The 27,721-nt window shown below is 35.9% G+C and overlaps 3 protein-coding genes across 3 annotated transcripts in view; 2 read left to right on the top strand and 1 right to left on the bottom strand.

The window, feature by feature from the left end:
* The first annotated feature begins 21,526 nt into the window (after positions 1–21,526).
* On the top strand, positions 21,527–23,461 carry mRpL4 (mitochondrial ribosomal protein L4). The gene is made up of 2 exons (XM_074093383.1): positions 21,527–22,317; positions 22,624–23,461. Exons 1-2 carry the CDS (start codon positions 21,674–21,676, stop codon positions 22,838–22,840), a joined length of 861 nt encoding a protein of 286 aa, XP_073949484.1. The 5' UTR covers positions 21,527–21,673; the 3' UTR covers positions 22,841–23,461.
* LOC141432024 (uncharacterized) lies at positions 22,880–26,185 on the bottom strand. Its single transcript, XM_074093384.1, has 4 exons — positions 25,926–26,185; positions 25,018–25,362; positions 23,911–24,086; positions 22,880–23,622 (listed from the first exon to the last, which is right to left on the bottom strand). The coding sequence occupies exons 1-4, from the start codon at positions 26,041–26,043 to the stop codon at positions 23,581–23,583; spliced, it is 681 nt and encodes a 226-aa protein (XP_073949485.1). The 5' UTR covers positions 26,044–26,185; the 3' UTR covers positions 22,880–23,580.
* Positions 26,186–26,617: 432 nt separating this feature from the next.
* LOC141432027 (aminoacylase-1-like) overlaps positions 26,618–27,721 on the top strand; it is a 25,544-nt gene continuing 24,440 nt past the window's right edge. Inside the window, exons 1-2 of the mRNA XM_074093385.1 lie at positions 26,618–26,770; positions 26,908–27,016. Of these exons, the coding sequence (XP_073949486.1) occupies positions 26,935–27,016 (82 nt within the window). The 5' untranslated portion in view covers positions 26,618–26,770; positions 26,908–26,934. The remainder of the gene's footprint in view (positions 26,771–26,907; positions 27,017–27,721) is intronic.

The following is a 27,721-nucleotide window of genomic DNA, read 5'->3' as shown; positions in this document are numbered from 1 at the left end:
TATTTATATCGATGGCATTAAAAAGTCAATTTCGAGATTTTGGGACTTGGTGACTTTTCGCTCTTCGGTAAGGTGACAATATAAATGCGAAGCAATGAGGGCTATCGTTTTTTGTCTCACTAGATGGCGCACTGTTGCGTGAGGTTATTAATTGTGGCTTTCAAAGTCTGTTATTACGGGCGTGAAAACAAAGTTTAGATTAAAATCATATTTAATACACCTTAAAACCGTACCATAAAAATATCGAGCATGCCACAGTGTTGCATAGTCCCAGTTTTGTTCGGAAAAAAGGGAGGACAAAGGTTTCCGAAAGACAAAACTGTCTCAAAGCACAGACATTCATTGCCCCGGAACGCATATTTGCCATAATTAATTTCAGATATTGCAAAATAGTCACAAAATTATTCTAATTACAAATAAACCCGCGTAGCTCGCCCAAAAATTATGAGATTTGACATTTCGGAGACCTCACGCTACACTAGCGCCTCTAGTGGCGAATTCATACGTGATAGCTCTCATTCAATACTGTGTGTGAAGTTCCCAACCCGCACTAGGCTCGCGTGGGAATTACGGCCCAAGCCCGCTCATCCCGAGAGCTCGTGCCCAGCGGTGTGTCTTATATAGGCCGAGATAATGATGCATTTACGTAGATTTTAAGAACAGAACTAGCAAGCAAGCATCTCACTGAATATTACTTGCCATAAGATACCTATCGTCGACGTGGTTTAGTCTAAGCAGATTCAAGGCTGGCAGAAGAGCTCTGCAACTCGTCACTCGGCCTATTTACCAGGCAGTCCATCCACCCTCGCGCTAGGGGCCTAGGGCGACGACCCATTCAGCCAGAATAAACAATTTTACGGATTGGGAGAACAGCAAAAAGCGCTTGATAGTGAATATTGAGATAGAAGAAGATTAAAATAGCTGTGCGCTAAAACAAAATAAATGAGCAATCGTATTTTTGGTTTCTATAGTACCTAATGAACTGGCTAAAATTATCTAGTCGTACTTTCGCAAGGAAACAAAGTGAATTCGAAAAAGGTGTGCTCAGTTCTCAGTTTATATTATATAGGGAACTTCAAAGAGATAAGAGGAATTAATAATTATATTTTATATTTTTTAATCCGTGGTGGCCGAGTGGTTTGAAGCCGTGGTGGCAGTGGTTTGACCTATGGCCTCTCAAGCAGAGGATCGTGGGTTCAAATCGCGGCTCGCACCTCTGAGTTTCTCGAAATTACATAACATTTGAAATTTACCACTAGCTTTACCTATGGTGAAGGAAAACATCGTGAGGAAACCTGCACAAACCTGCGAAGTAATTCAATGGTGTGTGTGAAGTCACAGAATAAGTGTGAAGTTCCCAATCCGCACTGAGCGTGGGAACTACTGCCCAAGCCCTCTTATTCTGAGAGGAGGCCTGTGCCCAGCAGTGGGACGTATATAGGCTGGGAGGATGATAGCAACAGTTTTTTTTATATTAAGTAGGTATTAGCGCACAAAATCGGGACAAGCGGATTTACGAGTATGGGGTATACTTGTACAGCCAACGTCATAAATAAGTGATCATTTCTGTACCTGTCTCTTTCAGTCGGCTTTTTAAACATGACGTTAAAGTGACAAGGTATAAAAGTGATCACTTATTTATGACGTTGACTGTATCTACTCGTGGTAATTGACTTTTAATCACTTAATTAAAAGATTTTGATATAACATTTCATTTTTAATAAAAGTTTTTTACTACCTTAAGAGGCAGAGGCACTCAAGCAATATTCTGTACATTATTTATAGTTTTTAGTCGCCAGTTTGGATCTAAATGAGACCTATCATGTAAAAATAGTTAACTTTTCACAAATAAAACACTGCACCAAATTTGATGAAATTTGGAATGGAAAAAAGCTTGAACTTACTAGCAGGAGCTACAAGTAGAATATTTTTAAACAGTGAATGAGAGTGGATGAGTCCACGAAACACAGTGTTTAAATGTATATTGTGTTATTTTGTAAGTACATTACCTATTTTTTTACTTCCAAAATAAACAAAATTATGACTTCATCTTATTACTTCTTTTATTCATCATCATCGTCATCATCATTATTACGACTTCACAAAAAATGTTTAGAACCCCTTCTTCTGTGACCTTCTAGAGTCCAATGTTATCTTTAATGGGCTAGTATGCATATCTTTAGTATGCATAAAAAAATCAACGCCTGTCTTTTGAATGCCCATTTCCAGCGCTACATCAGCTGAGCGAACAGGCGGTGGCGCCTCGCGGTCGGGCCGGGCTGGCACAGATATGCTTGGCGGCAACTCGGTGCGTGGGGTTCACATTCGTAACGCTGACGCATTCACATAAGTTTTACTAGGCATTGGGGTAGGCTACGCGTTGGCCGCAAGCCACAGCGACGATGGGTCCAAAGAGAATCCATCTCCGTAAACAAACAAAAGAATGTATGCTTCCCGCTGTCAAAATTAGAACATTTACAAAGCGCACTTTTTTTGTTTTTTCGGTTGAGCAGTTCTAGAAAATAGTCATGATGGTTTGGCAACGGTATGGGTTCGTAGAAACATATCAAATTGTACCTACTTATACCCGATATTATACCTAGCTAGAAAATAGAATGACCGGAAATTTGGCTGAAATCGGTCGGATCATATCATCATCAAGTTTTTGTACTTAAACACTTGAAGTTGTGACAGTGATATTGTCAAGTTTCATTTCATTCTGTTTATTAATAGACCCCGGATTTTGGTCGCAATGACGTCACAATAGGGTAGTTTGGGGAGTAAAATGGAACGGTGTTAATTAATACCGCTAAATGATGATGATGATGATGTGAGTGAAGATGGCCCCAAAGGAAGACTGACAGATTGCTGATTTGCGACCATTTCTTAATTTTAATTTTTACCCATCTTCCCATGTTTCTTTCTTTCTTTCTTTAAATTACAATTTAATATATAAATAATATATTACTCCAAATCAAAAAAAGATTAAGGTTTCAGTTAAACCAGTTTTGGTTTTTGTGTCCGCTCGCTTGTTGTTGGTGTTTTTTGAACGTACATGTTTTTGGATGGTGTGGTAGTCTTTGGGGCCATCTTTACACACACATACGTGATCATCTTCATCATCATTTACATAGACGTATTAATTAACACCGTTCCATTTACCCCCCAAACTACCCTATTGTGACGTTATTGCAACAAAAAACTGGGGTCTATTTATTAATCAAGGGTTCAAAGATATCCTTACACTTTACCACCTTTTCGCTGTCACTTCATGTCTTAACTTTTATATAAAATTGCCAGATAGCATACAGTGACAAGGTACTGAACTGTAGTACCATGTCACTACTTTACATTTTAGTAACTAAAGTGTAAAGATCTTTGAGCTCGACGTACATCAAAACATTGTTTGCCAGATGGCCAGTCAAATAGTTTTCTGTTTCGAAACACCGTGAATTCCTTCTTACAACCTTCGTTTGCTAATGCCAGGATATCCTGCGGCCAAAGGCTTTCATCCTATGTTTAACGCTTCAAATCTTTTCACTTAACATTTTGCGTGCATTTCGAAGCAATTCAATGGTGTGTGTGAAGTTCCCAATCCGCACTGAGCCCGCGTGGGAACTACGGCCGAAGTCTTCTCATTCTAAGAGGAGGCCGGTGCCCAGCAGTGGGACATATATATATAGGCTGGGATGATAATTTATTTACGTTACACTTTACCAACCTCTTACACCAACTGCGTATTGGTATACATATCAATTGGTCCAGTAGTATATGAGCAAATACTGAGTCCCAAGATACAGGCTCAGCCTAGTTTGGGGTCCGCCGGGCAGTGCTAAAATTTTATTTTTTCGTAATTGTTACCTAATAAATGTTTTTCATTTTCATTTTCAAATCGACTGTGTCAGACATACATACGAGTAATCCTATACCTACCTAAGTGTTTGGTTTTTTTACTTTTGAGTTGTAAAAAATCAACCAAACAATTTAAACTCAAACAGAGACATATATCAACCTATATTTAAAGAAAGAAAGAAAGAAAGAAAATACATTTATTCACAACACAAGACAACAATATTATTAGGTAAAAAAAAAACAACACAAAGTTATCTGTCATTTACCCTAAACCAATGCAATTTAAAACAAATTTAACATCTGTGAGTTTAGAGTTTTATACGTACGATTCAAACAAATGATGCTGCACTGGACCAAATGTACTAAAGTTACCCGGCTACGAGGCAAGATAATGACCCAAACAATGATAATTGTGTAACTGGGGGTGGTGCCTGGGTAAGTCATTGTGCCCCAAATCCCGGCGCGCACTCGGCCGCGGGTCTACTGACTCTAAGTAATGACGGCAATTTGTTCTTATTATTGCCCGCTAGCTCAGAATATCTCGCTAGTTGCTTACGGATCTGTTAGTTACGAGGACGGGCTAATAATGTTTCAATTAGAGGGCCAAGTACGCAGTTGGGTGAAAACTCCCTCATTATTTGGGTAATAAGAATCCCATCAAAACATAAATGTGGAATGAGAGCCAAGTTCAATATTATGATGATATATGCCTTAATTGTTGACTTTAACTACAAAAGCAGTGAGATCTAAATGGGTGCCAAGTGCCAAGGTGCCAAGTTCAATTGTCAGTCCTGAAATTTATTTATAACAATATAAAATATTTTATAACAACTTAAAATATCATTTCTTCTTATAACTTAGGATAATATATTGAAGCCTAAGGTCTGACTTGGCTAGTTCTCATATACGAATAATTATTAAGTACCTAGGTACTAAAACAGTCACGGAAGAGCCCTATGATTGATAGCTAGTTTCTACCAGCAAGCGAAATTTTCGAAAGAATATAATAAGAACTGACATTCTTATATGAAAACTAGCCAAGTCCGACCTTACGATTCAATATAATATCCTAAGTTATAAAAGAAATGATATTTTAAGTTGTTATAAAATATTTTATATTGTTATAAATAAATTTCTGGACTGAGCATTGAACTTGGCACCTTGGCTCTTGGCACCCATTTAGATCTCACTTCTTTTATAGTTAAAGTCAACAATCAAGGCATATATCATTATAATATTGAACTTGGCTCTCATTTCACATTTATGTTTGGTTGGGATATCATTACTTTTTGTACAGAAAGAATTTAATAAAATGATACAAATTTACTAGTTTCTGATTTATTCCTTTGTATTCACCCAACTACCAATCTGGATGCCAAATTTGAACTTTCTAGGTCATCTGAAACTGGGTTAGAATTTTGATCTATAGGTGATAGTCAGTTAGTCAGTAGTTTTTGAGTTATGAGGAGGTCAAAAGTGGCTCCAAATTGTTCGGGTAAAACGGTGCTGCTCGCCAGTTCGGTTAGCTTGAACTTGGCTTGACACGCTACCGCGTATCTAGATAATCTATATATATAAAAGGCAAAAGTGATTGACTGATGTATCAACGCACAGCCCAAACCGCTGGTTCTAGGGATTTCAAATTTAGCACGTAGGTTCCTTTTATGGTCTAGGGGTGCACTAAGAAAGGATTTTTTAAAATTCACCCTCTAAGAGGGTGAAATGGGGGTCCAAAGTTAGTATGGGGAAACAAGATTAGTTAGACTATTTTATTCGAAACTTCACAGGAGTACTCTTAACAACAAATAAGTAAACACGTGTTTCAGGTTTTTTGAGAATTCAACCCCTGAAAGGGGTAATGTGGTGACAAAGTCAATCGAAAATCAGTCGTTGATATTTCAACGCACAGCCCAAACCACTGGACCTAGAGACTTGAAATTTTGCACATAGATACCTTATACAATGTAGGCATCCACTAAGGAAGGATTTTTTGGAAATTCTAACGGTAACGGGAAAAAACGGGATTTATATATTCGATTCCGAGTGACCCTATCTCAGTAACTGTACTAACTAAACTTCAAATTTGATTCACAAGTAGGTATTACATTAATTAAAACATAGATTTCAGGATTTTTGGAAATTCCCAAGGGATAAGGAAAAAACGGGATTTATATATTCAGTTTAACTGAATTCTATGAACTATAATTACTAGACTTTTTAAATTTAGCATAGAAGTAGGTGATTATAATAGTAAAAAACAGTTTTAAGGAATTTGGGAAATTCCCACGGGATAAGGAAAAAACGGGATTTATATTCAGTTTAGCGGGATCGATTTTTCATTTTACTGGTCTTAGAAAACTAATATTTTGCATATAGGTTCCTTGAGGAGTGTAGGGGAACACTACAAAAGGATTTCCCGAAGTTCTGACGGGAACGGGAAAATGGGATTTTTCGTTTTACTAATCGCAGAAGGCAGCAACTTGGCATGTAAGTTGCTTGAGAAGTGAAGAGAACCATTAAGAAATAATTTCCCGAAATTCCCACGGGAAAGGGAAAAAAAACAGGATCTTTCATTTTAATGGTCCTAGAAAGCTGAAATTCGGCATGTAGGTTGCTTTGGGATTGTAGAAGAGCGTTAAGAAAGGACTTTCAAAAATTCCAACGGGAACGGGAAAATACGGTATTTTTCGTTTTACTGATCGTAGAAAACTCAAATTTGGCATTTAGGTTCCTTGGGGAGGAGTGTAGGGGAGCACTACAAAAGGATTTCCCAAAATTTTGACGTTAACGGGAAAAAACAGGGTTTATCGTTAGTATTATTGCAATTTTACATTAAACAGCATTAGTATTATTGTGGAACCATTAAGAGATAATTTGCCGAAATTCTCACGGGAAGGGAAAAACGGGATTTTTTTTTACTGGTCGTAGATAGCTGAAACTTGGCAAGTATGTTCCTTGGAGAGTGTAAGGGAGCATTAATAGAGCATTTCCCGAAATTCTTATGGTAACGGAAAAAAACAGGATTTTGCGTTTTAGTGGTTGTAGAAAGCTAAAATTTCAAAATTCAAATGTATATACTGCACGTACGCTGCAAAAAGCTCTTTAACCGACTTCAAAAAAATGAGGATGGTTATGCATTCCGCTATATATATTTATTTATCTTTGTTCACCGATTTCTCGCTTAATTGTGGACCGATTTTTTAAATAATTTTTTATTCGAAATAAAATCTACTTCTGAGTCTACTCCTCCCCATTGTCACCAAATCAGAATCTGATGACGGAATCTCAGGGAAATCGAGGGCAACCCTCAAATTTTGTAGGCACGCATAACGTTTTTTATATAATTATCTCGAGTTATTTAAGTATTTGCGTCTGACAGACATCATCTCATGTTGATGAGCTGATGATGGAAGGTTAAACTCCTTAACGGTTAGAGGTAACGAGTTAGAAGAAGTTTCTTTAAACATCATATGCACGTATAGGTAGACCTTTAGTTGTATTCTTTCTGGTTATTCAGGTGAGCTGATGAGAGAAGGTATAACTCCTTAACGATTAGGAGGACACATTAAGTACCTACACCAAACCAATCAACTCATTACGTAACAAAATTTATCAATACCTGTAAAACAGTATACTGTGACAGGACAGGCTGACAGACCTGAATTTGGCACACATGTAGATAAAGTATCATAGGAGTGCACTAAGTAAGGATTTTTCGAAATTCCCATGGGAAAAGGAAATATTTAACTTTTTCTGCTTCTTGGTTGTTTGGGGAATCTCTGGAAAAACAGAGTGGATTTAAAAAAAACTATTAGTAAGAGCTTTTTAAAAATCGATACCCGAAATAATAGAAGCCTGTTTCAATTCAATCGCGGACAGTGTGGTTTTCTCTTGAATTTACTTATTCCTATCCCGCGGGAACAATCCTATGCCGCGTAGGTACGAAGTCGCGGGCAAAAGAAGCACGTGGGTTTTCTAAAATTACACCCCTGACCTAAAGATGTGAAACAGGGTACAAGTTTAACGAATTATGATCATCTAGGTTGTTTTTTAAATTCAATAATTTGCAAATATAATCCTCCGAAAAATCAATTAAAATACGAAAATAAAGATCATAGAAAGTAAATGATCTGTGTTACCCCAAATTTAACGCGAGCGAAGCCGCGGGCAACAGCTAGTATAATATAAATCAGAAGAACTCGAGTAGGTACTTAGTTAGACTAGAAAAGGTTCTTGAACGCTTTAGTGGGTACTTACGAGATGGCTGTAATAATGACGATGGATTATTGCGTTTCTAACTGATTTCAAGGTTGGACTATGTTAACCAATGGATACAAAACGAATGAGTGAAAAGTTCAATTGTGACACGAAAATATCCCATTTAGTTCGCAGCCAACTGTACCAAACACGTATATTTAGAATATTTAATATCTACTTTTTTTACTTCGTGACTGTTTTTGTTAAATGTGCAACTTTTTGAACTTCACCCATGACTTTTCTGGCTATTATTACGTCAGAAACAAATATGTCGCAATATTATCCCATCTTATCTGGGGGCACGGCAGTGCCCCCGCCAAGTTTCATATTTACAGCTACCTGCATATTTTAATTAATCAATCAAATCAGCTGTCAACCATCTACGGCTGGGAAAACCCTCTTATTTTCACTTAATATAACTATGTCTGAATCATAGGTAGGTATGTGCTGTACAAATAAATTGACTACGAAACGGCACTAATTCACAAAAACATTTTAGTAACTGAATGCAAGACATTAAAATTCCACTGCAGATATGCAAATTCCTGCACGGAAAATGCTCCTTTAATTTTATTATTATGGTTTAAGCTTGCTTAGTACACGCGAGAAAATTAACTTCAACCTGGTAAATATTGTTATCTATAATATACTTAGTGCAATAACACACACCTAATATAAGTCTGGACCCGCGTCTCATTCTGAAAGGAGGCATGTGTCTTGCAGTGGGACGTTAAAGGCTGTGATTGTTAACATAGTAGGAAACACGAGTAGGAATATTAATTCAGGAATTCTGAGGTAGGTAATGTTAACGTCCAAGTACTAAATGAAAGAAGTGAAACAATCTTATAAATACTAGGTACCATTGTTTATGTACATAGGTACCTAAACTTTATCGCTTACATTTTTGTAAATATAATGGAATGTCGTTAGCCACGATAACATTATCAAATTTATCAATTGGAGCGGAAAACCACATCCTAGATACTTTGCTAGCTGGACCTAGATACGCGTGCCTTTTTTGTGGATCGGTAATGGTAGGTAAATAACTTTGATCATACCTAACACATACCTACTCATGTCATGGGTAAAAAAAGACCATCCACATTACATAATAATTAGCCTTTTATTTCCACATCAAATATTTAACAATTTAAGTACTATTAGTAGTCGTGTTATTACTTTTAACTTATTAATCTAATGTTAGTAGGGTTAGTTATCTTTCTGTGATGCGGATCCCGTTTGGGTGAAGGCCTCCTCTTCTCTTTCCAGAATTCTCTATTTCTGGCGAGGTTCCACATTACATACTTCAAATTAATATTTTGCATGTCTATGAAAAAACATGTAGATTTTCTTTTTAAATATTGTTTTAATACTTGTAGGTACTAATAAAATAATAACACACAAACATCACGCCTGTATTCCCAAATGGGGTAGGCAGAGCGCACGAAACGTTACCGCTTCGGAGCCACTTATAGCAATTTTAGGTTTTAAGTTTGACAAAAAACGGTAATTGTGACAGGTTGCTAGTCTGTCGCCTACGGTAAGTATACCTTAACCTATATCCTCAGTCGCCTCTTACGACATCCATGGAAGGAATGGAGAGGTGTAATTCTAACCCGACACCACACGGGTTATTATTTTTAGATTATACAATTCTAGTTAGAACCAACCCCCCCCCCTCCCCTTTAGAATTTGACTCTCCCTTGAGTACCTAGTACAATTTTTACGACTCTCGGAGCTCATTAAATACTTACTAGGTATTTATTACGCGTTATTAATATCACTGCATAGGTACCATAATATGAGCGCAAAAATATAGGTACTAGCTTTTACCCGCAGCTTCGCTCGCGTGAACCAAAAATAGTTCAAAGAAGCAATCCATAGTACAAGCTTTGCTTAGTTTGGGCCTAGGTCAATTGGTCAATAAATAATAAGGATAAATTAAATTGCACTGATATCCGTTACATGAAATGTCATTAACATTTCAGAGTGGTTAAAACAGGAGGTGCTGTTAATGTAAGATCGAGTATTTTATCGACCGCCGGGTACGATATGTACTAATCATAAGGCGACATTAACACACCCATAGCAACCTCAATCAATTAGTAATTAAGAATGAAAATTGCGAAATTTTAAAGTTTAGTTTATCGACATAAATAATAATGACCGCAACATTACTTATTTCTAATGGTTGAGTGTAATTTTTTTTTTATTCATAATGATAATTACATTTGCCTGGAAGAGATCGCTCTGAAGCTATAAGGCCGCCTATTGCTTACCTTAGAAAATCTATATGTATATACCTGTGTTTTCTGTACTGCGTAGGTACTGTGTTGGTGTGCAATAAAGAGTTATTGTATTGTATTGTATTGTATTGTACATTGTGATCCCTAATTCAAATCTTTATTTTAAATGCGTGTACATCTCTAAAGGCAGGGTTAAGTGAAACTTACATTAATTTAATCAAATCCGTAGGTAATTAAAACGCAATGAATATACATTTCTTTTAAAATTTTCATTTTAATTTGTAATAAAAAAAGTAGTACAGTACTTAAAATAACAGTATATTTCGCACACTTGACCAACAGAACTAACAATATTTCAAATCACTGTGAATAATTCCTCTCAACCCTGTAACAGAACAGTGAACCCGTCAAGTTGCTCCGGAGAAGCAATAAATCTGCGAGAACCTTAACATTTACCTTCCACCGAGCGAACGTACAGAATGAAAATAAATCGCACCTAATTCGGAGCCAAATCGGCGAGATAAAATTGAAATTGAGATTGGGCTGTGTAATAGCGCCATATACCTCCTTAAGGCGCAGCTACACGCGCTGCATTACGCTTGCGGCCGATGCGATCGTATTTAGAACGAAAGTGATATTTTCTTATACGTCTAAAAATACTCTTTGATAGGTCTGGAGATGAGAATCAATTTTTACAGCGCTACCTAATATAAAAGCGAGTGTGAAGCTTCCCGCAAAAAAACCTGTAGGTATATAAAGAAGCTTAGATATGGTGGAAGCGTGTAAAATGGGCCCATATTGGCTCATATACAATTTTTTATTCGATTATTTATAATAATACCGCATTGTATTATATAATATATGTAATCATTATTTCTCCAAAAATTATTTGTTACATATTTTTAAAATGATTATTTTTAACCGACTTCAAAAAAGAGAGAGAGACTACGGAACCCTAAAAAATCAGCCTAGTACGAGTCGAACTCCCGTACCGAGTGTGCTCCGTACAAATTTGTAGGTATCTATGAATATCCATCCAGGGTTAGCAAAGCTCCTACCCTAAGCAAAATATACCTACGTAGTGTGTGGTTGTTTTATATACTTACCTACTGACATAGACAGACATAAAAGATTTACTAGCAAGAGAGCATGCTACAATCGAGCAAATGCTACCTACTAGCATGTGTGTACAGGACATGCTAATTTCTACTAACGAACATGCTTTTTAGTGGCATGCTCTCTAAAAGCAGGCCCTGCTACTTTCGAGCATGCTAGTTGATGCGGGAGTGGAAGGGGAAAAGGTAATAAGCAAGTGTGAATGCGTTTGCTTAATGAGCATGCTAGAATTGGTAGAGCCACGAGAGTTGCAAGCAATAAAATGTTACAAAAAGTAGGCCGTGGATTTTAATTAAGATTTTTGGCCGAAAGCCATATAACACCGGGATAGATTGGCCGTTGACTTTGAGCTGGCAGAGAGCATGCTATCAAAAGGCATGTGTATCGGAGTATTTGTTTTGAGCATGCTTATTTAGGAGCATACTTAAAACTAGCATGCTTATTGCTAGCTAAATGTATACAGTCCATGAGCATGCTCATTACTGGTATGCTCATAAGCATACTTATTAGCGTGCCAGTAACGAGCATATGTAACAGTAGCTTTAGTACATAAACAAATTCGGTATACGCGCTATTTCGTGATACTGCTTTTGTTTTGACTGGAAGGGTGCACAAACAAATAGGTATTATCAAGGTAGGTGGGTACTTGTTATCTGCTTGAAAGCGGATAAAGGAGTCTTTTCTAAGTCGTCTATTCTTGACTGAGTGGACGCCCATCACAGCGATTTGCATCAAACCCATCTTGGTGTTATCTCTGGGGAAACACGTGTTTTCGAGTTTTATCCCGAGTTAACCTCGATCGTTAGAGTACTTTCGTATGCGCTATTTCGTAAACTCAAACTTAAGAGTCTAAATCTCACCCATTGGCTTTCGAACGGAGGCAGACCGACGCGGAGGCTGGGGCATTTTAGAATTTAAATCCAAAATGGATATCATGGATTGAATAAAAAGCATGTCTGTTACAGAACGGACATTTATCCATTTAAAAATATCTATATTGTCTGTACAAATGGCCGAAAAAGATAAAAAATCTTGTGTGATGTTTTTGCACAGCAAGGCAAAGTTGGCTACTTAAAAAGTTCTGAATCAAGCAGTATGAGGTAAAGCCGCACCTTAAGATGGAGCGAGTTCTTACGGCTCGGAATGCCGTAATTAATGCCTCTACGCGACTGCTATGCGCACATTTCGCCGATACAAAAAATACCCCAACGCTATAAACGAGAGAGGAAATTGCCATTTCTTTATCCGTATTAAATATCCGGAATCCATCGTATTTGCTACGGCCTGCTTAGCTATAAGCTTTATCATAAAAGGTTTGTCGTGTAATGTGAATGTCACATTTTGACCTAACTAGGTAAAGCCACGTGGAAAGACCCTAGGTATTTTTTTATATTTACACGGCTGCAAAAAAGTATATCATGATTTTGTTCCAAATTCGTACGCTTATTTCTATTTATTCTCTAGGTACAGTTGACTTGTAGTTTTTATGCCTAGAATTTTAAATTATATGTATATCCAATAACTGAAACAGGTTCAATTGTGGCCCAGTTCATTATGAGTAGAGGTACATCAAGAACATTCCTAAAAGGTTTAGTCATATTAGGTAAGATGACTTGACTCCGAATCTTGGCTACTTGCTGGGAAAAAAATAGACTTAGCACTAAGCTCAGTTTAATATCAAGTGCCCAAATGTATAGAACTGTCTGCCAAGCTTAAACCAAGTGGCACTACAATATTAATTGTACTATCCAACCAATGAAACCGCAATACCTGTAGGTACCTACAAAGAAAATCATTCATATTTCTGTGAGAACACTCTAGGACAGGCTTCGGCAATCTTTTGGCAGACATGGGCCACATAGTGAAAAAAATAGATAAAGGCGGGCCGCACTTGTAAGATAATTTTCTACCTATTTGATATTGTTTTACCTAGTTACCTATTGTACGTAGGTACTATTAGTAATATTACAAAATAGTCGCGAGCCGCACGCGGCCCACGGGCCGCGCGTTGCTGACCCCTGATCTAGGGCCTTAACTAACTAGTCAAAATAATGGTCTGAGTATACGAGTATATCATACCTACTACGTAGATTAAATTCATTCCATTATAAACAAAGAAAGATCAACAGAAGATGGGCGGGATCTGCAATAAAAATAATGGACCTAATAAAAGTAAGCACAAAAAGAAAACAAGGAAATGTAGATGTATTTATTTCCGGCTTGATTTCAGCATTGGAAAACCTCTGGCCGGCCGGCATGGCCGATTCGAAAGAAAATGTATCACTCAGAGATTGTATACTACTTACCTTTCTTGTGCGCTAAAAGCAGGTTCGGTGAACTGAAAGAAAACAGCAAGAGGAAGCTAAACACTTTTATTCAGACGCTAACGTGGAATACTTAATCAAGACGATCAGGGCTAAAAGCGCTGAGTGGAATTTAAAAGGTACAAAAATTATTCTGTTTAACGCGACGTCATACTTCGACTACTGATATTTTTTCTGTTGACAAGTATTAAAATGAATTCTTAGTTGTAACTAAGAATTCATTTTAAAAACAGAATAAAGTACTTGTCTATTGTAATAGACAAGTACTTTATTATTAAAATGAGATATACGGTTCACTACTTACCTATTCGAGGTAACATATATTTAGGGGTATGTTCGTCATGTTTCAGAAAGCCAATCGTGAACCGAGCGAGATTCGTGAATGTGTTCACGGTTGGCTTTCTGTTCGAGCTCACCTTGACAAGGAATCACGGATTGGTTTAAAACGTCAGGCATACTTCAACAGGTAACGCGAGAGTCGTATCTTATTTAATAATTATATATAATGTCTTATGGTAGTTTTAATTCAAAGACAAGGTATTTTATCCTAACTAGCTGCTCCCGCAACTTCATCCGCGTGGACTGTTTAATGTCAGCCAGTTATAAAACGCATCATGCCTTGTTTATAAGTAGGTACTTAATTATTCGTTTATCGTCATGTTATTATTTTTACACACACACACACACACACACACAAATTAAGAGAGCAATTAGAGCAATTTATAATTTGAAGACGCGTAATTCTTTAAGATCTTTTTTTAAGGAAACATATATCCTAACCCTGCCGTCGCTTTATGTTTTTGAAATAATCATGTATGTTAGGAAGAACATATGTGATTTTCCCACTAACGTCGATAAGCCAAAGGCTACTAGAAACACAGGGAAGCTTAAAGTTCCATCTTACAGCTGGCTAAAACCAAAAGTCTTTTCTGGGAAATTGCATAAGTTTTATAATAAAATTCCAAAAAATATTACAAATGAAACGGATACAAAATTCAGATCTATTGTCAGCGAAGTACTATTAATATCAGGGCGTATTATAAGTTAAGATATATCGTGGACAGAGGATATTGGAATAATTCCGATCCGCATTAGCGATCCCTTCAAATAGCGAACCTACTGTGTTAAAAATAAAGTTGTTTAAATACTTGTGATCTATTGACATATCATTTAATATATTTAAATCTGTTTAAAAAAAAATATATGTATACCTCGTTGAGTTTCTTGCCGGATTCTTCTCAGCAGAGGTTTTTCCGAGCCGGTGGTAGATTTTTTTTTGACATTCATGAGTGCTTGTTATAGCCTAAATTGAATAAAGATATTTTGACTTTGACTTTGACTTTGAAATCACGCCTGTATTCCTAAATGGGGTATGCAGGCAGAGCACACGAAACGTTACCGCTTCGGAGCCACTTTTAGCAATTTTAGATTTTAAGTTTGACAAAAACGGTACAATAGTGACAGGTTGCTAGCCTGTCGCCTACGGTATACCTTAACCTATGTCCTCAGTCGCCTCCTACGACATCCGCGGATTATTAAAATCACTACAAAGGTACCTACCATATGAGCGCAATAATAAAACGCATAAATAGTTTAAATATTGATCACTTCGCTAGTATAAATCATAAGATACAGCGCTTTAATTGATTTCTGGGATTTTACAAAATTCCCGTGGGAATTCCTGGAAATTGTCGTGGTTTTCATTGACGTTGCATTAAAAATAACCATCCCAAATTTCATTACTCGCGGTTGTTATTTCGAGATTTTATCCCTATCCCGTGGAAATAAGGTGGAAGAGGTGGAGTGGAGCGGAGGAGCTGCATGAACACACATAATTTGTTGCATAGGCATACTTAGCTATTGTCCAAAGGTGAGGTGAGGTTAGGTGAGCAAAGTAATTGTTTATACATAGTTCATTGTAGAATAATTGCACTACTTTTCTATATATTTATACATAAATTATATTAGGTCGGAATATTGTTATATTAAATGATATTGACCCGGATAACTCACGTCTTAAATCGAGTTTAGCTTGACATGTTTCGGGCTAATCCGTAGCCCTTCTTAGGAGCAACGCGACTCGGCGGCTGCTGCGACACGCGCAATGCGCGCCACCGCTCTGTTCGTGCGGCTACCCGACGAAACTGACACCCGAGTAATGTCGAGTGAGTTATCCGGGTCAATATCATTTAATATGAGTAAGTCTCAAGGTATATTGTTACTTAATTCGATTCAATATTTTAAGGTATAGCTCCATCGATACTATCGATGATTCCGCCAATGTCGAGGTTGGAATATAGTGTCTAGGTTGGCCGTTGTTCGTTCGGTACCTAGCTATATTGTTACTTTAAATGAGCTAGTGCAATTATTCTATAATCATATGTCCTTTACAAAATATAACAAACTTTCTGAGATCACCCCCGGACTGTGGGTAGATACATTTTATTTACGATATCTTTCCAAAGTATCTATAGCTTAGTAAATCAATGTATTTAATTATCATGAAAATAAGCAGGAATTATAATTTCTTCAATAAAACTTTATCCGAACTCGATCATGAGTGAAATTACTTAGAAGAAACTTCCAAACTTTGTTTCTCCAGTCCGGCAGCTGTTCCATTCTACCTATCCCGTGCGCTTCAGAGTTCCGAAATAAAACTAGGAACTCTTATAATTTCCGTGTCTCTATTTTTAGGGTTCCGTACCTACCAAAAAAGGAACCCTTACAGGATCACTTTGTTTTCCGTCTGCCCGTCTGTCTGTCAAGACCTTTTATCTCGGGAACGCGCGGACGTGCTCAGAAGGAGGAGACTCAGGTCTACAGTCACTTGTATAGCTGCGAAAAAGTCAAATGTCTAAGTCAACGCAATAAAAAGATACAGTCATTAAGAAAGATGTTTCTACACAAAACGCCTTAATCGAAAAAAATATTGGGTAGGTACTTCCAGTTGTCCTAGAAACTTGAAATTTTGTATGAATATGTTTTGACAGCTTGGGTAAAATGCCATTTTATTCTCTAACGATCATCACCACACACAACGGAAGGACACCCGTATATGTATAAAGTACTCTGTGGGACACCCTTCAGCCTCAATATTGTCTTTCAAATTTATAAATCTAACCCTAAGCTGTGTATCATGTCATGTCATGTTCTTTGTCAATATTTACTTGTATTAGTAGGTCGGCACAGACAACATAAGTAGTGTTATCTTTTCATAATTAAATTTAATGACCGCCAATGAAGACGGTAAACACCTAATTTTTTAAAGTATTTTCGTACTTATTCAGGTAAAGCAAATCTTCTATCCAGTAAACTAAATATTACAAGAGATCGGAAGATCCGAGAACTAGCGGAAAAACTTACTACTATTATGTTTTGCTACGTTTTAGCATTGAAGAAGAAAATTAAGGTCTACTCGCACTTATTATACTTCATTCAGGATAACATTGGAAAAGAAGGTCACAGAAGAAGGGGTTCTAAACATTTTTTGTGAAGTCATAATAATAATAATGATGATGATGATGAATAAAAGAAGTTATAAAATTAAGTCATAATTTTCGTTTATTTTGTAAGTAGATTAATACGTAATGTACTTACAAAATAACACAATATCAAACAACACAATATTAATTAGTTGATTGATAACCAAGGGTGGAAAGTGACCCATTTCACCCAAAATATTTCTGGCGCTCGAACGAAGTGAGAGCACCAATAGTTCGAGGGGAAATGGGTAATTTCACCTGAGTTAGACACTACTTTTCATTTTGACTGTGAGGAAAGTAAAATACTACAAAAAAAAGAGAATAATAATAGATTAAATTTACTGATATCCAACCTCCAACCTTTTCGCACTGGCGACTTGCCACGGCCGACTATATAAAAAAAATCGAGTTGATCACAACACGACCAAAGAGCTTATATACAAAACTGGAGGTTGAACGCCGAACGAAGAAGTTTGACCTTTGTTACTTATTTACATATTCCATCTCTTTCTTTCTTATTTCAAGAATGACTTCCATCACTTTCTTAACCTAACTAAAGAAAGAGATGGAATATATTCGTGACATAATAAAAGTTAAATTTCTTATTTCAAACGGATGTTCGGTGTTCAACCTCTAGTGTTGTAAGTAAGTATAATATAAGCTCCTTGGTCACGACGTGTATCTAAATGGTCAGGCCGAAACGTGAAAAAAAAGTGTCATTGACGTAACTCAATTATCTTCGACTCCGTGGCTAATCGTAAAAATTAAATAAAAATACTAGAGACCTGGCTATCTACCCATGAAAATTAAACTTTCCGAACAGGAGAGATGAAAACGTAATTTGCTGTACAATCTACGAATAATAATTAAATTTCGTAGTATATTTATTTAATTTATATTTATACATTTAATAATTGTGTTTCGTGGACTCATCCGCTCTCATTCCCTGTTTAAAAATATTCTACTCGTAGTTCCTGCTATGAAGTTCAAGTTTTTCCATTCCACATCAAATGCAGTGCTTTAGTTGTGAAAAGTTAACTAAGTATTTGTATTGTTGTGTCATCACATTTAGATTCAAACTGGCGGTTAAAAACTATAAATAATGTACAGAATATTTCTTGAGTTAACAATATTATGAACGTTCCGTTTCTTGCAGAATGTTATTGTTTGCTCTTTAGGTATTTTATAGGAAGACGCTTCGGTTTTGTAGCAAAATAGGATAAGTTTTTTTATTGTTTTTAAATTATGATATGAAAAATAGCAAAGTTAATCTCACTAATATTTATTATAAATGCGAAAGTTAGTAAGTCTGTATGTTTGTTTGTTAGCTACCTCTTCACGTCTTAACCGTTAAACTGATTTAGATGAAATTCAGTATACAGATAGTACAAGTCCAGGGGAAGGACATAGAATAGTTTCTATCCCGGAAAATTGCAAAGTTCCCGCAGGATAGCAATAAACGAATTCTACGAGAATGTAGTCGCGGGCAACAGCTAGTTATTTAATAAATGAAATTAATATTGATGTCTTCGATATTTTAATTCGAATAAAGTTTAGAATGTGCACTAAAAAAATAAAATTTATTAAATGTCTTCCTAAAGCGTGCACTACAAAGAGCCTATTTTCCTTCTGTCTATTCCTATATTGAACAGACTAGTATAGTTCGTTACTAAATCCGCAATTCTTCATGCGGGCATCGGGCATCAAAAGACATACCTAACTACTTAACACTAACATATTTTTATTACCTTCTACTTACAGTACTTCTACTAAATGTGAAAGAAAATGTATTTCTTTCGTGTCCTATTTTTCCGTCTTAATACATCAACCGATCGCCGTGAAAGTTTGCGGCGCGTATACGGATATAGGATACTTTTTATCCCGGTTAATTGCACGGATAACGTGGGATAAGTAGACTTATTCCACGCTAGCCAAGCCACGTTACGGACATAAGATCTGGCAATTTGTCATATAGGGTAATTCCGGGGTAGATACTACCTAGATGGCCAATCGAAATAATTCATAGAAGCGTCGACTTTACCCCACCAGTTACCGTTTAGTTCACTTTCTATCATGGATGGGAGCTACGGTATAGCCAACACTTTAGGGAAATAAAATCGAAAATTAGATAAAATCCTGTTGTTTTGTTTTCGTCTGGTACAAATCTTTTAAAGAGCGCTCATGTTTTACGTGGTTGTGATGCTAGTTTCTTAAAGTAATGATGGTTTTATTATTTGTTGTAAAGTAGAAGAGTAGTAGGTATTTCGTTCTAACCGCAAAATAATGTCTGTTTGTCTCTCTGTCTGTCCGTCCGTCCGTGGCTTTGCTCAGGGACTATTAATGCTAGAAAGCTGTAATTTTGCACTGGTATATATGTAAACTATGTAGACAAAATAGTATAATAAAAACAAAAAAGTTTTTTTAGGGTACCTCCCATAGACGTAAAGTGGGGGTGATTTTTTTTTCTCGTCAAACCCTATAGTGTGGGGTATCGTTGGCTAGGTCTTTTAAAACCATTAGGGGTTTGCTAAGACGATTTTTCGATTCATTATTTTTTTGCTAAATCAGCGCCACCTAGCGTCCGCAACTTTTTTGGCTCTGATGCTCTGACGTTTTGAAATTTCATCGCGACATTTTAACAAAAATCAAACCTATAGGTAACGTATTAATTTATAATACAAAATTACTGTGATACCGTGATTGGGTGGACAAAATGTTGTGAATTCATTTATGGTCATTAAAAAAATTAAATGAGGTAAGTAAAATTAATTCAAAAAGTGTGTTCTATTTTCGTCATGTCAGGGTTTATTTACTTTATGTTTAGTTGTACTTTTACTGTAAAACGAAAAGATAAATCTATCTTATTGGTTTCTCTGAATAATAGTAAAATTATATAATTGTTCTTATATATCGCTAGTAATATATTAAATATCGTTTTCAGATCAAAATGAGTACTTATCATTTTGAAGACCGGTTTTGTGAGTATCACTCAATATAAAATTTCAACCACAAACCGTTTCATAAGGAAAATTGTTGCTGGACATGTCCGAGACGTAGAGGAATTAAGAACAAAACAGGGACAGAGTTCAATAATTCAAGCTCGCATCATAACACAAACATCTATTACTAAAATTAGGTAGTTAAAGCCTATACAAATTGCTTTGGTAGTGACAGATTAATATGAGTATGACAGATTAGCCTAGCCTAGATTATTTCTTCTTTTGGCCACTATGAGCGCTGCGATAGATTTCATTACCCCCACCTAGTACTTCGCACCCTCCCAATATGTAATAAAAAAAAACTTTTTATCTCTCGTTTCGTTCGGAAAGTTTAATTTTCATGGGTAGATAGCCGGGTGGAAAATTGCGTTTTCATCTCTAGGGTGGAAAGCATTTTTTTTTTTCGATTAGCCACGGAGTCGAAGAGAATTGAGCTACGGCAATGACACTTTTTTTTCACGTAGCTTATACAACACTGAAAGTTGAACGCCAAACATCCGTTTGAAACAAGAAATTTGATCTTAATTACGTCAAGAACATATTCCATCTCTTTCTTTAGTTAGGTTAAAAACAAGATGGAAGTTATTCGTGAAATGTGAAAGAAAGAGATGGAATATATAAATAAGTAATAAAGGTCAAACTTCTTCGTTCGGCGTTCAACCTCCAGTTTTGTATTCGTGACCACAGGTCGTGACCAACTCGATTTTTTTTATAGTCGGCCGTGGCAAGTGGCCGAGGGACCGCACGACACGAACTTCGAGTTTCGAGTTTCATGGTAGCCCTGCTGCATACCGGCTGGGGAGCAACTCATTTGTATCGCTCTATCACTCCTGTTAAACGCTATTATCATGAGAGCGATACGATACACTTATAGCCAGGCGTATTATTCGTAGAACCTACCGAACCGAACATATCTGATCCGATGTGATTAATCGAAAGCTAAGTGGGAGCTGGCCACGGAAGAATACAAACAAAAACTTGTTTTTATTCTTCCGTTCCGTGGTGATGGCCGTATATAGTTTTGTTAGATACACATTTCAGAGTATCGGACGCCGGTACGATGTTGGGGCAAGTAAAATGTAAGTAACAATAATAATAAATGTTAAACAAAATGTAATGTCCGATATCGGATCGGATAATCTGAAAGACAGGAACATATTTCATACATTTTACTTGCCCAGATATCGGTATCTGCGTCCGATACCGATATTGGATCGGATAATCTGAAAACGCTCTTATTCATAGTACTATTTTGCCTAATCTGTGGCATGTAAGTTACGTTGATTGAGGTTATGTTATTTTTATTCGAAGTATTTATCGAATAGCGCTCACTCACTAATACAAGATTATGATTACAAACTACAACTCTTGAAACAATTTAGAACATATTTATTATAATGACGTCATTATTAATAAATGCAATTAAAAATCTGCATATTAATGTCAGACCACAAATTAGAGCTCTTACTTCGGCAAGTACAACTGTAACAACTGGCGTTGGAGACAATTCACTAACTGTAACAAGGAAAGAATGGAAGATTGAACCTCAATATACTAAGCCTCGTGAAGTATGGATTGAAAATGTTGATACAATTGAAGAACAAAAACTGGGGCTGTTTGAACTTCACCCATCTGTATATGCTGCCGTACCTAGGCTGGATATAATACAACGTAATGTGGTATGGCAGAGGAAGTACAGATGGGTATCTTGGGCTCACACTAAGACTAGAGCCGAGGTACGTGGCGGCGGCAGGAAACCTTGGCCCCAGAAAGGTCTGGGTCGGGCTAGACATGGTTCTATTCGTTCTCCTTTGTTCCGTGGAGGAGGTATTGCTCACGGGCCGCGCTCTGGCACAACACACTTTTTCATGCTTCCTTTCCACCTGAGATTATATGGTCTCACATCAACACTGTCTGCAAAATTAGCTCAAGATGACTTGCATATTGTCAAAGATCTTGAACTGCCTTCAGACGAGCCGGAGTATCTTGCAGAGCTGATAGAGAACAGGAATTGGGGACCATCTGTTCTTATTGTTGATGAGTAAGTTTTTACAATAATAAACACTAATAAGACAAGTGTCTGCATCTAAACAAACTACTGCTATTTAACCCCTCAAAAAAAGGCTGTGTCTGTGTTCTAATATATAAATATATCCTTACATTTAGCATAAACCCATGCCTGTCCATTTGGAGGATTAAATATAGGACACTGACAGGACAGGCAATAAATACCTTGTCGCATTTTTGCTCATATCAATTTCCTCTGTTAAGTTTTATATTAAATCATATGACCCTTTACATTATGTAACTAAGTATTGCACATATTTAAAATGACTTATTTTTTCAGCACGGACTTTGCACCTAGGAATATAACAGTAGCCACAGATGCTATGCCACATGTAAACATAATGCCTGTCTATGGACTCAATGTGTACTCAATGTTGAAACACAACACATTGATATTAACAATGTCTGCAGCTGAAAGAATTGAAGAACGGATCCTGAGCCATCTGCATGGTATCACCAGAGAAAAGGAGGCAGAGTACAAATTAGATCAAGTGTAATATCGCCAAGATAGGGTTAGAATAGAAAGAAACAATAAAAGTTTTTTTTTATTTATTAAATTTTAGTACAGTCACCAGCACTTTAAATTTATAGACCATTCATGGGGCTTATCTTAGAATGCAATAAGATTTGGCAACTGTACTTATGGAATGTCCTGAAGTAAAACTATCTTATTAAATAAAATAATCCAGCAGCTAACAGCATCAGTCTGTCCGGACTCAAAAACTAAATATGTTGGATTACTTAACATAGTATAGTATCTACCATAAACTACCTTAAATTGATTAACTTTATTTTACATAATTATGGACAATCAAAAAGTTGGAACAGATTAAACCATTGTTAGCTATACAAAACCTTACTGAAAAAAGTTCTGTTGTGACATGAAAATTAACCACACAAATTAAAGGCGCTTGTTCTGGATATTTTATGTGACAGATACCAGTGATTTGGTTAAACTTTATTTTTTTCTATTAAACAGACCACATCTCAGATAATGTAACATAAAATATCACAAACTTATTACATTATAGTGAAAGACCACCTAAACGTAATTTAGTGAGTACTGAATTGTTCAGCATCACCACAAACCAAATAAATACAGATTACATTACTCGGAAGCACTATCTTTGTTTCTCATAAAATTACAGTTACCTAGCTACTTCCCTAATATAAAAAATTATATCAAAACTATTCCGATATTCCTGATTATTGACAAAAAGATAGTTTGATATTTGTGTCACTTATCCACAGTTTTTTGTTGTGTTGGAGCTTCTGAAACCTGAAAATAAAACAAATTGGAAACTTTGAAATTGCTGAACAAAACAGGATAAAAACAGTACTGCGCTCTACTAGCTGAGCTGACTGGTTGGCTGGCCAATAGAAGCAAATATCTACTTTCCTAATGTTCATAATGGTACAATTTTGAAAAAATATTAAAATTATCAGACCATTCACTCATACCATTTAATAACTACTTCTTCAAAGTATCGCTTTAGAAAGAGACGCCGCGCTTAAACCGCACGGTTAAGTGCTTAGTGCGTATGTAACTTAAGATAAAGATACTAACTTTAGTTTGAGCATCTTTGCAGCCAGCCATTTTCTGGCGCACACTCCATCTTAAGTCTGACCAGTTGTTTTCACCCGGAACATTGGACTTGTATTTTTCCCAAAGTGATGTGTAGTAATGATAAAGAGTCACAGGGTCACATTTCTTCATTACTGGCTGCCTTGGAACTTTAATAACTGTAACAAAAACATTTTTTTTTAATAAATCCTTACTAATGTTGCAAATGCGAAAGTTAGATGAAAAGTATGGAAATATGTATTAAGACTAAAGACCCTGGGAAGAATATTATGATAGTTTTTAGCCCGGAAAATTGATTACTACAGAATAAAGCCACATAGCAAGAGAGCATGCTACTATTGAGCAAATGCTACCAGTAGCATGTGTGAACAGGACATGATACTATCGAGCATGCTTATTAGTGGCATGCTCGAGAGGGGGTGGAAGGGGGAAAGGTAATAAGCAAGTGTGAATGGGTTTGCTTCAGTCCATGAGCATGCTCATTAGTGGAATGCTCATAAGCATGCTAGTAACAAGCATGTGTAACTGTGCCTTAAGTAACATATTATTATTATTTTTGTAAATTTATTGTAGGTTTTCAAAAACTATTTTAGCTCATTGATGGACACTACTTTCAATTAAATATTGTTAAGCCTTATATTTGGGCGCCAATATGTGCACTGTCCATCAACATGTTAATTAAGCTCTATCAGTAGTATAAAAAATTCAAAAGGATAAATTATCACAGCTTAACACAACACAAAACATAATATAATATATGTTAGAATAAAACAATATTAAATATTTGCCACAGATTAGCAGATGCAGATAGGTTCACCTGTCCCGTTGTCTGTCTGTCTGTAATCAAATCTTGCAAGTTAAATTCAACCAACTTCCAGTGGTTCTATTAGTGACATCCTGATAGTTTGGCCAGAATCATCTCCGCAGGATGGAACTCTTTAACGGTAACTGGCATCGACTTGAGATTTGGTATGCAAATGTAGTTTAGGTGACAATGCAAGGACAGTCAGCAAAAAAAGTTTGTATTAAAAATGAAATTTTACCAAAAACTTTTAATTTGGTAGGCTAGACTTTAGTATTAAAACTTACAATTTTTACTCAATGTTGTTGTAGTAGTTGTAACTTTTGGCTGGTTTGTAGTGGAATCCTTCTTCTCAACTCTGATACATGAACAGGCCCTTCTTAGAGGTTTCTCTTCTGGCAGTTCTTGCCTGATATTAGGGGCAGAATGTGTGTTACGTACATGCAGGTTTCGTCTTCTAGTTTGGCAATCTCTGGAGCATTTTAACTCAGTGCCTTCAGAGGCTCGAGACCTAACTCTAGATGAGAATGTACTAGCACTATGGAGCCTTTCAGGGCCTTGTATATGTACATTTTCTTCATTTGATTTGTTATACTTCTGTTGAAGGTCATATTTGATTAATTTTTTTAAATCTGCAAAATAATTCATACTTATATTATAATAATGAACATGAATTATGAAATACCTAAAGGGTTATGGAAATGTGCAGCATAGTCAGTTGGAAGGCTTGAATGAAATATTTAATTTGTTACTGACAATTAGGCATCCAAACTAAAATAATAATTGCACTTATTAAAATACATACATTCTTTTAATATGGCTAATTTATTAGTAACTAAATTTAGCTCGCGGCTCAGTCTTCAAAGAATTCGTTTATGGCTATGGTCGCAGGCAGGAACTATGCAATTTTTAGGGGTACAATGGTACAAATGATATAGGATCCCGTTCAGATCCTTAGATCCCGTCCGGGAACTGTAGTTTCCAAGGTCTCAAACTATCTCCATACCTAATTTCATCTAAATCAGTTCGAGCGTGAAGAGGTATTTACTTCAGTAGACATTAACTTAAATTATTTTCGCATTTATGTTTGGATTACGGAAGTAAAATAGCTTTTGTCAAAAAGCTTACCCATTGGACGTGATATTTATCATATAATTGAGCTTTAATGCACGGAAATTTCATAATTACTACCTACCTGTGATGAAGTATTTCAAAACTTCTCCACTTATGTTGTGTATTCCTAAATTATTCAAGTATCGTAAGACTTCCCTTGCGTCTAGCTCTGCAGTCAGTTGGTAATATTCTTCATTCATGGTAGATCAAGAAATAATTAGCACGTTCGTCTTAACAAAATACAAAATTTATGAAACAAGAAGTTAGCGCTTAACGTTGCTTTGCTTTCTTTTGTATTCTTAACCGCAGACCAGACGTGACAGACAGTAACAGTGACATTTCTCCACAGACTGTAAAGTTGTAACTGAGTTCGATGGAATACATGTGGACGATGGACATAACAACCTTTTACTTTACCAACATTTAATGAAATTCTGTATTTGCTATTTTTGAGCTACTATTTGTCATTATAATTAAAGGCGAATTTACCGGTAAAATAACGTTAATTAGTAACGTTAAATAATGTTAAGCTTATCAATTAACGTTAAATTTTAATACCGGTACTTAGGTATTTTTATGATTTTTACCGTTATTTAACGTTACTTATAGTGTGAATTTGGTAACGTTAACAAGCCCTGGGCGATTGTGTCGTATTTTATAGAGACAAAGTCTAAGAACGTTTTCTTACACTGTGGTAGAGGTGTCAGTCATGTTAGGTTGGAGTTGTAAAATGATAACGATAAGATAAAGGTACTTAATGTTTATTTTGAGTTTGCTAGTAAAGGAAGAATAAGTTTAGTTTACAATATTAGCTTCTTAACAAGTACTAACAAATAATAAATTATACTTACTACTAATAATCGAATTAGCAGTAATAAAACAATACTTAATTGATAGTTAAGATTTGGCTAACAGTAACTTAACTAAGTAGGTATATAAATGGTACTAGTTATCGTGTTTAATAGTCGAACTCTGATATTATCATATCTAAAGTAGGTATGTATGTGTCAATGGTCTCATATAAAGACACCAGTTCAAACAACTATCATTCATTTCTGTTTCAGAGCATATTGTGAGCAAACGTTTCAGCTATGTCGTGCGCAAACAATCCAGCTATTGCGAACTTTGTAGAGTATCTACAGATACCAAGTGTGCAGCCAAATATTAACTATGGTATGTTGGAAATTATTATTAGTTAATTTAAATTTCTTTTTTTTTTTATCTTATATTTTAATGAGGCTTTATTACACCAAATTTTAATGTGACTATGTCAGCCTTGTGTTTAAGACAATTTTAATATTTAATTATAATTCTAGCTTTAAGTAGTAGTAGTAGTAGTACTAGTAATAGTCAGAGAAATCGAATTTCGAATTACTTTATTTTGCTTGCAGTACAGAGATTTAAACAAACACTAAGTACATCAATTCTTAGTCAACTTTAACATGTAATGTCTTGTAGGTACAATACCATACAGTAAACTCTTTATTGCACACCAACACATAACAAGCAGTACAGAAAACAGGTAGGTATATACATAGAAACCTATGCATGAGTATCTATGCCTCAATATTTCTAAAATAATCAAACTCTTGTCTTGAACAATATCACTTAACAGATGCTGCTGAGCAGAAAAAAATATCTTATATATCTAGTTTCTGGTACCAAATAGGTAGAGAGAGGTAGGTATTTCTTATCAAAATCAAATATTCTCTACAAACAGTAGTAACAATACTTGTTAACCATACTTATCAGAGACTACATTGAATAAAAGTCTACATATAATAATGATTCTTGTTCATAGAGACTTATTATTTGTACAAGTACATAAAAGTACAATCAATCTTACAAAAAGATAGTCCATGTTCAATTCTTTTTCTA

This window comes from Choristoneura fumiferana, chromosome 10, assembly GCF_025370935.1.
Source record: "Choristoneura fumiferana chromosome 10, NRCan_CFum_1, whole genome shotgun sequence".
In the NCBI taxonomy this organism is placed as follows: domain Eukaryota; kingdom Metazoa; phylum Arthropoda; class Insecta; order Lepidoptera; family Tortricidae; genus Choristoneura; species Choristoneura fumiferana.
Note: the sequence above shows the minus strand (reverse complement) of the source record. Positions and strands in the feature narration are given on the sequence as shown.

Excerpts from the sequence above, each read along its gene's own strand:
- mRpL4 (XM_074093383.1), top strand. The coding sequence starts at position 21,674 with ATGACGTCATTATTAATAAATGCAATTAAAAATCTGCATATTAATGTC. Across the intron at positions 22,318-22,623 it reads TCTGTTCTTATTGTTGATGA|CACGGACTTTGCACCTAGGA; the intron begins GTAAGTTTTTAC and ends TTATTTTTTCAG.
- LOC141432024 (XM_074093384.1), bottom strand. The coding sequence starts at position 26,043 with ATGAATGAAGAATATTACCAACTGACTGCAGAGCTAGACGCAAGGGAA. Across the intron at positions 25,363-25,925 it reads TTTGAAATACTTCATCACAG|ATTTAAAAAAATTAATCAAA; the intron begins GTAGGTAGTAAT and ends ATTATTTTGCAG. Across the intron at positions 24,087-25,017 it reads AACAACATTGAGTAAAAATT|TTATTAAAGTTCCAAGGCAG; the intron begins GTAAGTTTTAAT and ends TTTTTGTTACAG.